The sequence below is a fragment of the Perognathus longimembris genome, chromosome 8 (genome assembly GCF_023159225.1).
Source record: "Perognathus longimembris pacificus isolate PPM17 chromosome 8, ASM2315922v1, whole genome shotgun sequence".
NCBI lineage: Eukaryota > Metazoa > Chordata > Mammalia > Rodentia > Heteromyidae > Perognathus > Perognathus longimembris.
The window spans coordinates 29,347,508-29,360,669 of record NC_063168.1 but is presented as its reverse complement, the minus strand read 5'-3'; the positions used below and the strand labels follow the sequence as shown (position 1 = coordinate 29,360,669).

General features: G+C 40.9%; 1 protein-coding gene across 3 annotated transcripts in view; it reads left to right on the top strand.

The window, feature by feature from the left end:
• The window catches only part of Eva1a (eva-1 homolog A, regulator of programmed cell death), a 53,265-nt gene extending 50,958 nt beyond the window's left edge, over positions 1-2,307 (top strand). For all 3 annotated transcript variants that reach the window (XM_048352824.1, XM_048352822.1, XM_048352823.1), the window contains one exon: positions 985-2,307. In XM_048352824.1, coding sequence (XP_048208781.1) covers positions 985-1,358 — 374 coding nt within the window. In that variant the 3' untranslated portion in view covers positions 1,359-2,307. The remainder of the gene's footprint in view (positions 1-984) is intronic.
• Positions 2,308-13,162: the final 10,855 nt, after the last annotated feature.

The window sequence follows — 13,162 nt, the reverse complement described above, 5'->3', positions numbered from 1 at the left end:
TTGCTGTGTACAAACTACTCCAAAACCATAGTGGCTTAGAACAACACACACTTACATGTCTGTTTCTGTGGTTCAGAAACCCGGCTTTGGCTTAGCTCGCTTCCCTAGTTCAAGGACTCTCATGAAGCTGCAGTCCACATCTCCCACAGGGCTGTTTGCTGCAAAGTTGGGCTTGTGGTCACCCCAAGGCTTCATCAAGGGATGATTCACTTCCAGGCTCACCCAGGTGGCTGCTGGTACTGTTGGCTGGAATCCATTCTTATAGCTCCTTGACACTTGGGCCTCTTGAGCAGCTCTCACAGGCAAGTTGGTTTCTTCAGAATGGGCAAGTAGAACAGAAGGAAAGGAGGGAGGGAGAGAAGAGGAAAGAAGGGAGGAAGAACAAGCAAGATGAAGTCATATAGCCTTATGCAAACAAAGCTTAGAATTGCCCAATGTGTTTGCTATGTTCTTTTTCTCAAGAGTAAGTCATTAGATCCAGTGCTTCAGAGAAGAGTATAGCTTCCTGTAGGGGACCAATACCAGGAGGTGGGGGCTTTGTGCAAGCTGACTATCACATTGATTAAAGGTAATTCAAGTGTTGGTTGAGAAATTCACAAGCCCACCTCACCCCCAAAAAATGTTGGTACAGGTGAAGAGTCTTTAGGCAGATACATCTTAAACATGAGATATATTCTAAGCATCATGGTTTGCCTATGGGAGGTGCTAGTAACTGTGCTTTTTTTGTTCTTTGAATTTATTTGGAAATAATTTCAAAGTTGAAAAACAAAAGAAGTAAAAGAGTCCCCTATATACTTACCACCCTTTGCAGAATCAGTTCACCAGTAATACCAGTTTGGAAACATGAAGTTTGCCACATGGGGCGACAGTATTGGTAACCATCCAAGAATTGGGGCCTAGTGAGAGGCACTGGACCACAACCCCATTTGGCCTGGGCATGTGAAGTTGCAATGTCTGTAATCTTTTCTTCTTCTCTTCCTACAGAAAACCCTGAGAGGACAGCCCTGTACTTTGTCTCTGGCGTGTGCATCGGCCTGCTCCTCACTTTGGCTGCCTTGGTGGTGAGAATCTCTTGCCACACAGACTGCCAGCGGCATCCTCGGAGGTCCAAGTTTCTGCAGGACCGCGAGAGCAGCGAGAGCAGCGACAGTGAGGATGGCAGCGAGGACACCGCATCTGACCTCTCCCTTCGGAGACACAGGCGCTTTGAGAGGACTTTGAACAAGAATGTGTTCACCTCCGCAGAGGAGCTGGAGCGCGCCCAGCGCCTGGAAGAGCGGGAGCGCATCATCAGGGAGATCTGGATGAACGGCCAGCCCGAGGTACCTGGCACCAGGAGCCTGAACCGCTACTACTAGGAGAGCAGCAGCAACCCCTGAAATCCCTGGAAGCTTCATGGACAGGGAAAAGTCCTGCAAGGATGGTGGGCACAAGGAGCCCAGCTCTACTCATATGGTGGTGGCAGAGGATAGCAGGGCATTCTAGCCAGGACTGTGATCTCCTTCTTAACTTGTTTTCTATGGAGAAGTAAAACAAACAGACAAAAAACTCAAATCAGCTCATCAACCTTTTCAGGACTTGGTATGATGTTCTGCTTCCATTGCCAATCATGGGGATGGAGATTGGAGAACCGGGAGGATGGTTTCTCTTAATTTCTGAGGATCTCAGAAGTTTGTGCAGACTTCATTGCTGTGGTATTCCTTTACAAAAGGAACAATTCTCAGCATGAAAGCTGGGGTGATGGGGTGACCTTAACCCAGGAAATGCAATTTTCTAAATGACTCTGTGCTATGGAGGTGATTGTGATTCAGATAGCATGACCTGTGCTTATTATTTAAAACTAATTTTTTAAAGATCTCATGTTGCAATGGCAACCTCTCCATTTTAACTGGTACCTCAGGGATTAAAATGCTATTTTTTAATATAGTCCCCTCCACATTCATGAAAATGAATAGAATTACTGTATTTAGGGCAGTATATTAGTGGATCAGACAATGTTAGTAACCTCTAAGGATGAAGGGCTTTTATTTTATATAGTATATATATATGTATATATGTATGTATATATGTATATATACATACACACACAGAGACATGCATATTTGAAAATGCTGCATAAAAATAAAAAATGTGTGCCCTCCCTCTTTGGAGAGAAGAAATGTTTATTATGATTCCAGACAATCATGAGTTTTAACCAATTTTGTTTTTTTCAAAAAAGTCTTGATTTGCAAAAGAAGTATGGAGATGGGAGGTAAAGATTAAAGCCAAAATTAGGATGAATAAAAAATAAATGTTTCATGAAATCTTGTTGTTTGTTTTGTATCTGATTCTGTTTAATATAGGTGACCCTTCTATATGGATGGAGATGGCTTTTGCTGGGTCCCTCAAGGATTAGAATGAGAAAATGGTCCCTGTGTGATTATGGGAGCTTCTCATTTTCTGTAGGTTATATGTCATGGTTGCAAAGTAATTGAATTATTGTTAAGAAGAGGAATAGTCAGGTGCCAGTGGCTCATGACTGTAATGCTGGCAACTCAGGAGGTTGAGATCTGAGGATTGCCATTCAGATTCATCCTGGGCAGGAATGTCCATGAGACTTTTACCTCCAATTAACTACCAAAGAAAAGCTGGAACTGGAACTGTGGCTCAAGTAGAAGACTTGGGGTGGGGGGAGGGGTAAGAAAAGAAAAACAGCTCTGGTACATCACTCAGGCCCCAGGTTCAAGCCTGGTGCGTGCGCGCGCGCACACACACACACACACACACACACAAAGTGGAGTAGGAGATTTACCTAAGGACCTAAGCCATAAGAATAAAGATGACAACCACCATATGGAAAGAAAAAGTTGGGAAAGAAGAGAGAATGACCCAACAAGGCTGTCAGATGTAGAAATGGATCAGTGAGGAAGAAGCAAAATCATCTAGATGAAAAGGGAGAGCAGTGTGATTTGTTGACTCCCTTCTCTTGTGACGGAGAAAGTTACTTAGTTCATATATCTGCCTGCACCAGAACTTTCCAGTTAAATCTCTTCTGTACATTGAGTAACAGAATAGTCAAGAGACATCCTCCTATGAAGTCTCTGTTGCTTCCATAATTTCACTTTCAATTACAGAGGATAAAAGAGCCATCCTAGAACTTACACAGTCATAACTTCTGGTTGTTCAGGCCCCAATTAAATTTGCTTGAAAGTAAAAAAATTGTTAAGTCAGCATGACCTCACTTGTTATGCTCAGTGTTCTTACCATATTGTTGTAAAACCATTTACCAGTTCCTCAAAAGCAAGGAGTCTTTCTTGTTCTTCTTGAGTCCCATAGGATGTACAGTTTGTCACATGTTGTATTTTCAGAAACTTGCATGTTGGTCTACAGTCAAGATTATGATGTATTTATCAAACCTTATTTCCTCCTTTTTCCTGGACACAGATGGTGCCATTTTCCAGCCATTTTTGTAGTTAGGTGTAGCCATGTGATCAAGTTCTGCACAGTGTTTGTAGCATGTCTATATAATTGACATTTGCCTGTTCAATGTTGTCTGACTCATAAAAACTACACCTGATCCTCTATCTGTCTCTCTGTCTGTGTCTGTGTCTCTCTGTATTCTTCTGCCTCTCTGTCTCTCTTTCTCTGCCTCTGTCTGTCTCTTGGCTTTCTGTCTCTCTGTCTGTCTCTCTGTCTCTGTCTCTGCCTGTCTGTCTCTTTGCCCTCTCTCTCTCTCTCTCTCTCTCTCTCTCTCTCTCTCTCTCTCTCTCTCTCTCTCTTTCTCTCTATCATTTTGAGGACCTACAGGCTATTAAAGCCAAAAAATGGAAGGAGCCTAAATTTTGACTCTGGTTTTGGGAGGGCTTTGAAGTCTCTGTTTGCAACTTCCTAAATCTAAACAGGTTTATTCCTAACTCACTGTTCATGTGTAATATCGATATAAAAACTTCAGAGGGGATTCTCTAAGTCAGAAGGGATTCTCTAAGTCAGAATAACCCACAGGATATGATATGCTTTATACATATAGTATATTGTATATAAATTATATAATATTAAATAATATATAAATTATATATTAATATGTACATTATACTATATAACTTATATGAATATATTATATACTATAAACTATACACAATGTATTATAAATTACATATTATATTGTAATATGTAAATTTAAGGGAAAAGGGACAATACTTAGCCCAGCCCAAGAAATCTTAGATTTCCTAAGAGAGAAAACATATGTCAAGTCTTTGGGATGAGCAGAGAGTAAGGAAGAAAATAACATTTTATTTTGCTAACCATTTCCTTTGACTGCTTTTATGTTCTTCTGCTTAAAAGTTACCTTATATTCATAAAGCATTTTTATCCATTGTCCTTTATTAATAACTCTAAGTATGCATCTCTTGCATTCTTTTTTATTGAAGTAAAGTGAATGGGGGAGTACCTCCCCGTTCCCCACCTCCCTGTCATAGCTTCAACATCACACTTCTCAAGAGGATGTTCTGAGCAGGGAAACTTGCTCTTCTTAATCTGCTTCGGGAAGAGCAAAATTAGGCTTGTTTTTTTTTTAATGTTTTTCTTTATCTTTTCAAACTATATTGCCATTGCACAAATTGAAAAGTGGACTCTTCTAATTGTCAGCCCATGTAACTCTTTATAGATTGGAATACATTCCTTTCTTCCTCAAAATACCTGTTTAATCAACATTTTATCCAGTATTAAAAGTATCAGCCTTCACAGTGATAGATGGTGCTTCTAAGTCTTCTTGAAAATGTGTATCATGATCCTACTTTATTGCTGTAGATTTGAAAATTCATGACTTTTTTAGGTTTATAAAATATGAATTGCTTTTTTTACCCTGGGATATGACTGTCTTTCATTTTCCAGGTTGACTCAAACACTTCTATTGTATCCCCATCATTTCTTCTGCACCTTTAGGTAAAGAAATGTATTTTTAGGTCCTAGTCTCTGAGCCACTAGAAGCTGAAATGTGTTTGACTCACTTCTGTTTTCTCAATGTTATTGGTGTAATGTAAGATGTGCCTCATAGTAGCATATTTGTAAGTTTTGTTTTCTTCCTTTCCTTCTTTCTGTCCCTCGCTCCTATCCCCCCATTCTTTCCTCCATTCTTTTCTCCTTCTCTTTCTCTAGGGTTTGAACTTGGGGCCTGTGGCTGTTCCTGAGCGCTTTTGCTCAAGGCTCATACTCTACCACTTTGAGCCCTAGCACTACTTCTGGTTTTCTGGTAGTTAATTGGAGATAAGAGTTTCACAGACATTCCTGCCCTGGCTGGCTTTGAACCATGATCCTCAGCCTCCTGAGAAGATAGGATTATAGGCATGAGTCTTCTTTTCTTCCTTATTTTCTCTCTTTTTCTTTTTCTCCCTCTTTCATTTTGGTTTTTTTTTCTTCTTTTTAAAAATTCTTGAGACAGTCTGTGTTTTTTCCACCAATCCCTGTCTGCCTTAGCCTCCCATGTGGCTCGAACCTCAAAACATGCCACTGCCCCTAGCTGAAGATTTTTTAACTAATAAAGCTAATAATTGATCACGAATAAAGCTAATAATAGATAGCTAGAGATATATATCAAGTGATAAAGTATGTGCTTATCAAGTGTTCAAACCCCAGCACCAATAAAATAATGAATAAAATCTCAGATTCTATAAAAGGGCCTGTTGCAGTATGCTAATCCAGAGAGTCCCAAATGTTCAGTGCTTGTGACAAGTGTTGTGCCAAGTTGCAAGACCACCCCCAAGAAGACCACCGAGATTCAGACACTCCGAAATGCAAAAGCAAGGCAAGGCTTTATTTAACGAGCTGCCAACTCGGGCCTCGTCCTACCCACCGACACAGCGGAGGTTAGGAGGAAGCCCCGAGCTGTGATTACACAGGGCTTATAAAGGCAAAGAACAAGGTTACAACAATCAGCTGTGCAAGCAAGATTAGAACACAGGTACAAATCTGATTGGCTCAGGGTTCGATTCTAAAATGGGGTTCACGTGGTGGGGCCTGACTTCAAAGTCTGGCACCTCATTTCCCCCTTTTTCTTTTTGGTACCTTGGGAGCCAATCATGGCTCCATTCTGTCCATTTCAATGGCTTGCATGTCTAGGGGATGATATAGAGGTAAGGCATGGGCCAGTAGGGCCAAAAGTAGTATCCGAAAATAACTCTGGTCCCTCGGTTTTAAAGGGGGGCTGATGGGTGAAGATCATCCATCTTCTGTAATTTCTTCAGGCTGACTCAGGGGCGTTGACCTTACCTAGCCAGGAACCTATAACCTTAGTCTACTTTACCAAGGGACTGCAGGATTCACCTCACTTTGGAGTGAGCTGCCAAAATAACATTAACACTAGCCAGGGTAGTAAGGAAAGAAGGCAAAAAGAAAATTATAACAATATTCAGTCTAACTTTCTTTTCTTGAGGCGAAGGCGAAGCGGCTGAGTTGGGTGCTTGGAGACCTCCCATGTTCCACCACGGTAGTTGTCATCCAGGGCAAAGGGGTCAGCTGGCCTGGCGTGGAAGCAATGAACCCAAGTGGCGATGCCGTCCAGGGTCCCCTCCACTGTGGTTAATCTGTTGATTGGGGGCATTGGCAAGCTGACAGGCCTTTAACAGATCTCAATAAGGACACAACACAATCTCAGGTCTACAAGCTTTCTTTCCTAAACAGATGTATCAACTTAAAATTCTTACTGCCAATCAGAGCTTTTGAGTAAATGCGGGGGGGAGGGTGAGATTTTAATCTATTCTCTCATTTGACAAACTTCCCCTTACTAACCACTATCACAGATGACTGGCAAATTCCTGCCCAGTAGACAGACATGGGCATTGGAAAGGCATGCTTATGAACTATTCTTCTAGGACTTCCCGGCTTTAACTTTTGAAAGGCCAACAGTAGTGACTCTAGGATCTGACACCATCTCTGCCATCCAAGCAGTGGCTTACTGCCTCTGGATGCTCCATCACTTTTGTCCCAGGAGGAGTGACTTTCGACTTGGACTCAGGGCCTGAGTGCTGTCCCTCAGCTCTCCAGCTCAAGACTAGCACCGTACCACTTTTGAGCTCCACACCACTCCGTTCCCAGCACTCTGCTGGCTGATTAGAGACAAGTCTCTCACAGGGACCTTTCTTTGCCCGGGCTGGCTTCGAACCGCAGATTCAGATCAATGAGTCTTATAAGGGGCCACTTTACTCCAATTATAAGCAACAAGGTGGTCCACACAGGAGTAGTTTTTAAGCATGCTCTCTTACCTGGAACTTAAGGGTCAGTATTAGATCTTGACAAACTTGTAGGAATCACCTGTGCTTCTCTGTGGGCCTGCTGGAAACTGTTACAAAAAAACCTACAAAGAAGCTGGAATGGCAATTAAACATTTTGGTAGCCATAATTCTTTTCTCACTTTGCAATAATTATTTAGGACAATTTTACTTCCAAATTTCTTATCTAGAAATGTATTCTTGATTTCCAAAGCCTTTTTACTAACCCAACACTAACACAACATTTTAGCTTTTATCTGCATCGGAAAAACTGAAGCTCACAGGCAATCTGAAACCGGGTGCCACCCTTTGCTTACGGGCTGCTTGTTTCAAAAGAGCCTCTTTTTTTTTTTTTTTTTTCTTCAGTCCCAGTTACTGCATGGCATGAAGACCTTTGAATTTAAACTTAGTTTTGCATCATACTGCAGTCTTGAACATGTTCACACTCACACATGCACACACACATACATTTTCAAAAGATCTTAAAGCGCGCTGAATAAGCATCAGCCGTACATTTTAAGACAAAAACCTTTAACAAATGATTTTAGCATTCTCCAGCTTCATTTTCCAGGGCTTGATAGTTTTAGTAAAACATTTTTAGTCTTAGTAAAACATTTTAGCGCACCAAACAATTTTCTGCTTAAGAAGGTTGGGTGGGGGTCCCCTAGAGTTCTTTTTTTGCGGACATTCTCACTGATTGACTGATTGTGGACTGTCACCTGTACATCTTTCCGGTGAGCTAAAGTCAAGTCCAGGGGAGTGGAAGGAACGTTCCCCATCATCCGTTTGTCAGTCAGGCACAGTGCAAGAAAAAAACACACAAAAATGAGCTATCTCCTTAACCTCCCTCCAGTGAGCTAGGATCAAGTCTAGGGGGCTAGATGGAGGTCCTCAAGATAGAACGTTATCCATAGCTCTGATCAGATGTTCAGTCCAAAAGGCTACAAGAAACAAACAATTAATACAAAAGGAGGAAAACACACAGGCCTAAGAAAAGCTACGAGTTGGAGATCTCCCAAGCTGGCCCACAACCTCCTACAAGGGTGCAGAAGGAATGGACCTGAGTTGGCCCACAACCTCCTGCAAGGGTGCAGAAGGAGTGGACCCGAGTTACGAGTTGGAGATCTCCCAAGTTGGCCCACAACCTCCTGCCAGGGTACAGGAGGAGTGGACCCAAGTTGGCCCACAACCTCCTGCCAGATAAGCAGAAGGAGCAGACCCAAGTACAAGGTGGGCGGGTTGAGTCTCGTTTAGGAGGCCCTCCTGGTCAGTTCCGGCCAAAAACCAAACTGACTCGCGCCCTACAAGTATAAGCAAAAGCAAAACAGACAAACAGACAAATTACAGGACAAGACAAATAAACAGCGCTGTTTTCTTACCTTCGGAGTCTGGGATCTCGGGGTCTCTGGGGCTATCCCGGACGAAACCCCAAATGTTGTGCCAAGTTGCAAGACCACCCCCAAGAAGACCACCGAGATTCAGACACTCCGAAATGCAAAAGCAAGGCAAGGCTTTATTTAACGAGCTGCCAACTCGGGCCTCGTCCTACCCACCGACACAGCGGAGGTTAGGAGGAAGCCCCGAGCTGTGATTACACAGGGCTTATAAAGGCAAAGAACAAGGTTACAACAATCAGCTGTGCAAGCAAGATTAGAACACAGGTACAAATCTGATTGGCTCAGGGTTCGATTCTAAAATGGGGTTCACGTGGTGGGGCCTGACTTCAAAGTCTGGCACCTCACAAGGACATTTTATTTCATTTCTTTTCTTTCTTCCTTTCCTTTGCTTTCCTTTGCTTTCCTTTCCTTTCCTTTCCTTTGCTTTGCTTTCCTTTCCTTTCCTTTCCTTTCCTTTCCTTTCCTTTCCTTTCCTTTCCTTTCCTTTTCTTTCCTTTCCTCTCCTTTCCTCTCCTTTCCTTTCGTCCTCTCCCTCTCCCTCTCCCTCTTCCTCTTCTCTCCTCTCCTCTCCTTCCTTCCTCTCTCTCTCTTTCTCTGTCTCTCTCTTTCTTTCTTTCCTTATCTCTTTCTTTTTTTCTTCATTCATTTTGTGCCTGGGCTTGAAATCAGGGCCTGGGTGCTATCCCTGAGCTCTTTTGCTCAGGGTTAGTACTCCACCACTTGAGCTACAGTTTCACTTCCAGCTGTCTTGGTGCTTAATTGAGATAAGAGTATCCAATAAGACAAGAGTCTTTCCTGCCCAGGCTGGCTTTGAACTGTGGTCCTGAGATTTCAACCCCTTGAGTAGCTAGGGTTACAGGCATGAGTCACCACCTCCTAGCTTCAAGGATAATTGCTTAAGTCTGTGAACATCTCTCTTATTCATTTCTTTACACTTCCTTCTACTACTAACCATTTCTTTGTCTCTTTACTCTGTAGAGTCTTTCTAGCCTTCTTCTATTATCAACTAAGATGTGACCAGCTGGTAGAATTTTCATTTCATCTTCTAATTTCAATTTAGCCTGGGAGTTTTAAAGATATCTTACAGTGTTAATAGCAATGGGTGTTTCTTCTTAACAATGGTTATTATTGATCTCATTGATGACCAATTTCCAGTCATTTAAGGGTTGAACAAACAAAAGAAAAATTCTAAAATTTAAACTCTGGGAGTGAGCCTTGTATGTCTCCAAAACAGTTGCTCCTGTACCTCTTGTTACTCCTGCCTTCAAGAAAATCTCCGTTTCATTCATCTGGCTTGAGAACTTTGACCTCAGACATGTTTTCCCCCCTTTTATGGGAAAACCAATCATTCAGTCCCCAAGCCAAGAAAGTACAGTATAAGAGTTTCTTTTAGCCATCTGCTCTCTTTTTGTTTTATTGCCTTCTATAGTAGGCAGAGACTTGACTGTAATGGTAATGACGGGAAAATCAAACATAACCTTTGCTTCCAGCTCTCATTTGAAAAACACAAGGAACCTCTGAGGCTCTAAAAAGAAAGATTTTTCTGGGCCTGAGGCTGAGTTCATGTTAGAGAGTCTATGGAAACTCAGAATTATAAAACTAGCTCTATAGTCAAAAATGATTGAAGGGATTAACTATAAACTTTCCTTTGTAAGCCTACAATTTTGTAGCCATTGGACCTATACTTTTCATGAGGAGTATCTGATGTCCTACACTCTGATATTACATCAACACTGGTATATGTTTTGGAAGAAAAGGTGTGGACACTCAGGAAAGTATCTGGATATTTCCAGGTGAAATTTTTGTCCATTTATGAATCAGGAACTTTTTGTAGAAAGGAGATACATGATGGTTTTTTACACTTTGTAGGCAGACTTTGTCATATCTAGGACCCAGAAATATATCCTTGCTGTCTGCTGCTGAGTAATGGTCCAGAGATTTCAATAGAAAATAAGAATAAAATAAAATTAAGTTAAAAGAAAAGGATACAGAATTCCATCTCCTCCTCCCAACTGAGGCATGCTGAAGAGTGTCCCTCCCCCAGAAATGTTCAGATTCAAATTCTTAGAATCTGTGAGTATATCTGTGACCTTACACGATCAAAGGTGCTTTGCAGATATAATTAGGGATCTTGAGATGTGGAGATATTCTTGGGTTTACAAGGTCCTTAAAAGATGCTGAAAGGAAGGTCATGGTTAGAGAAGGTATGACAACAGAAGCAGAGATTGGAGTGATATAAACAAGAGCCAGAATACAGGCAGCCTCTAGAAGCTATAAAAGGCAAGAAAAGAGATCCTTGTCTAGCAACTCCAGAGATAATGCAGCTGGGTCAGGATCTGAAACGAGATTTCAGATTCTGACCTCAAGATCTTTAACATAGGTAATAATTTTAAGCTGCTAAGTGTATAGTCATTTGCTATAGCAATAATAGGAAACTAATATTTGCACTGTCTGTGTTCCTAGGATTGTAGAAGAATCACAAATATTATCACAGATTCTCTCAAAATACAGTCAGCTCTATGGGTAAGAGGAAGAGGTAAGACTGAGAGGAATATCGAAGGATAGAACATATAGCAATGATAAACCAATGATGGTTTTAGAGAGCATTTGGGAATGCCCCAAGGAAGAGCTTGCTTATAAGCTCAGTAGCATAGAGAATTGAAAAGTGGAATGCAGGTAGGTGAAAGTCATGGGGAGATGGATGTCTGAAAAATCTGGGAGATCAGATATGGTTACTTTAGCTAATCTCAGATTTGCAATGGCATCCATCTAGGTATATAACTGAAAACTAATGACATTTCTGTTGGCAGAAAGGAGAGGTCCCATGATATTATAACTTTTTTAATCAGTCAAATAAACCACGTGGCTTCCTTTCCAATCAGAATATTTATCCCCACTTGCTCTTAAGTTCAGATCTATTTATCTCTCCACCCCAACCAAGAATCGATCTGCTCATTATATTTTCTGTTGTTTGTACCCAGTGGTATCTCTGACAACCAGTTATTTGCTGCAGATACAAAACTTAAAATAATATTCTTAGCCCCAGAAATCATTTCCTATACAGACTAGTATCTCTTAAGAAAACATTTCTCGAATTCTCTTCTATAGATCACTGGTTACCATCCCTTGAAAGTAAGGGGTCTATAGGACAAAGTTTGAAAACTGTTTCTCCTTCTCATTTAAACTCAATGCAAAATGCGGATTGAAATTTAACGTTAACTCTACCTGTGTTCTAGATCTTTAAAAGATTCTAGTGCATAGAATTCCTGAAGTTTTCTTAGAAATCTGAACCAACAATAAAATATTGGTTTTTATATTATCTATGAGCAATATGATTTAAAAGCACCCAAATCAGAATTTTCTGTCAGAAGTTCTCCCCAAATGTCCGAGCAGTTTTTGTTAACTTTGTGAATCAACTTCAAAACAAATGCATTGACCCATACCCTTTTCTCAATGTCATCACCAACTCCTATTTGATATAAGGGTGATAGACCTGGCTTCTTTTAGGGACCAGGAAGAGAGTAGATGTTTCTAAGGGACTTTTTGACAAACCAAATGCCAATTCTTCCCCTTTGCCTATCTTTGAAAATAGGAAGAATCACACGACTGCTGTTCCCTAGTTGAATGTGAAACAGCCTTGATTATCAGTCTTGCCATTTTGTCCATGAAAAAGCAGGCAATTTTTTAATTGAGCTTCACTGCTGAATGGCTGTTTGGAAGGAAACTTCTTCCACCCAACTGTACGTTGGATAGGGTCAGTGAATTTGTCTTACTCAGCACTCAACACACAACACCATGATTCAATAGTTGATGCCCATCAAATGTGTTCAAAGAATGACCAAATGTTAGGTTTTAACATCCCAAAGCTATTTTGAAAACTGCAGGTAATTTTGTAGTCACTGCTGTTGCTATTCAAGGAAGTGAGGCTAATTGCAATATGTGTAGTGGTTTTCTGCAAGGATATTTCAAGTTGTTCACAGTGAAAAATGCCTTCTTTTGGTGAAAAGAAACAAGATAACATCTGATAAGAGCTATAGTTTAGTTAGAGATTCTATAGTTTAAGAAAAACCTACGAAAAAAATAGAATGTTTGTGGAGCATTAAAAATAATTCTTTACCCCCAAGATCTCTTGGCGTAGATTTTAGGAATTTCTACTGCATCATTTCAATAAGTGTTTACTGAGTGCTTCCTGTGTTGGGATGGCACAAAGATTAATGCCATAGTGTGTACCTATGTTGCAAAGTTTAATATAATAATAGGGTGACTGAATGATAAAAAAAAATTCTAGACCCTTTAAGGAGGAAGAGAGAACTGGCAGCTGGGGAAAAAAAGGGAGGGCACTGCTGCTACTTGAAGTATTCACTTTCAGGATAAATGAAGACTTTGTGATGCAAAGGAAGTCCAAATAAATACAATTAAATATGCATCCATTAGCTATATTTTCCCTTAAGTAGAATTCCTCTAGTGCTGGTTTGAGAACAACATATGTAGATGGTATTTGCTTTCTTTTCTGGAAAGAATAGC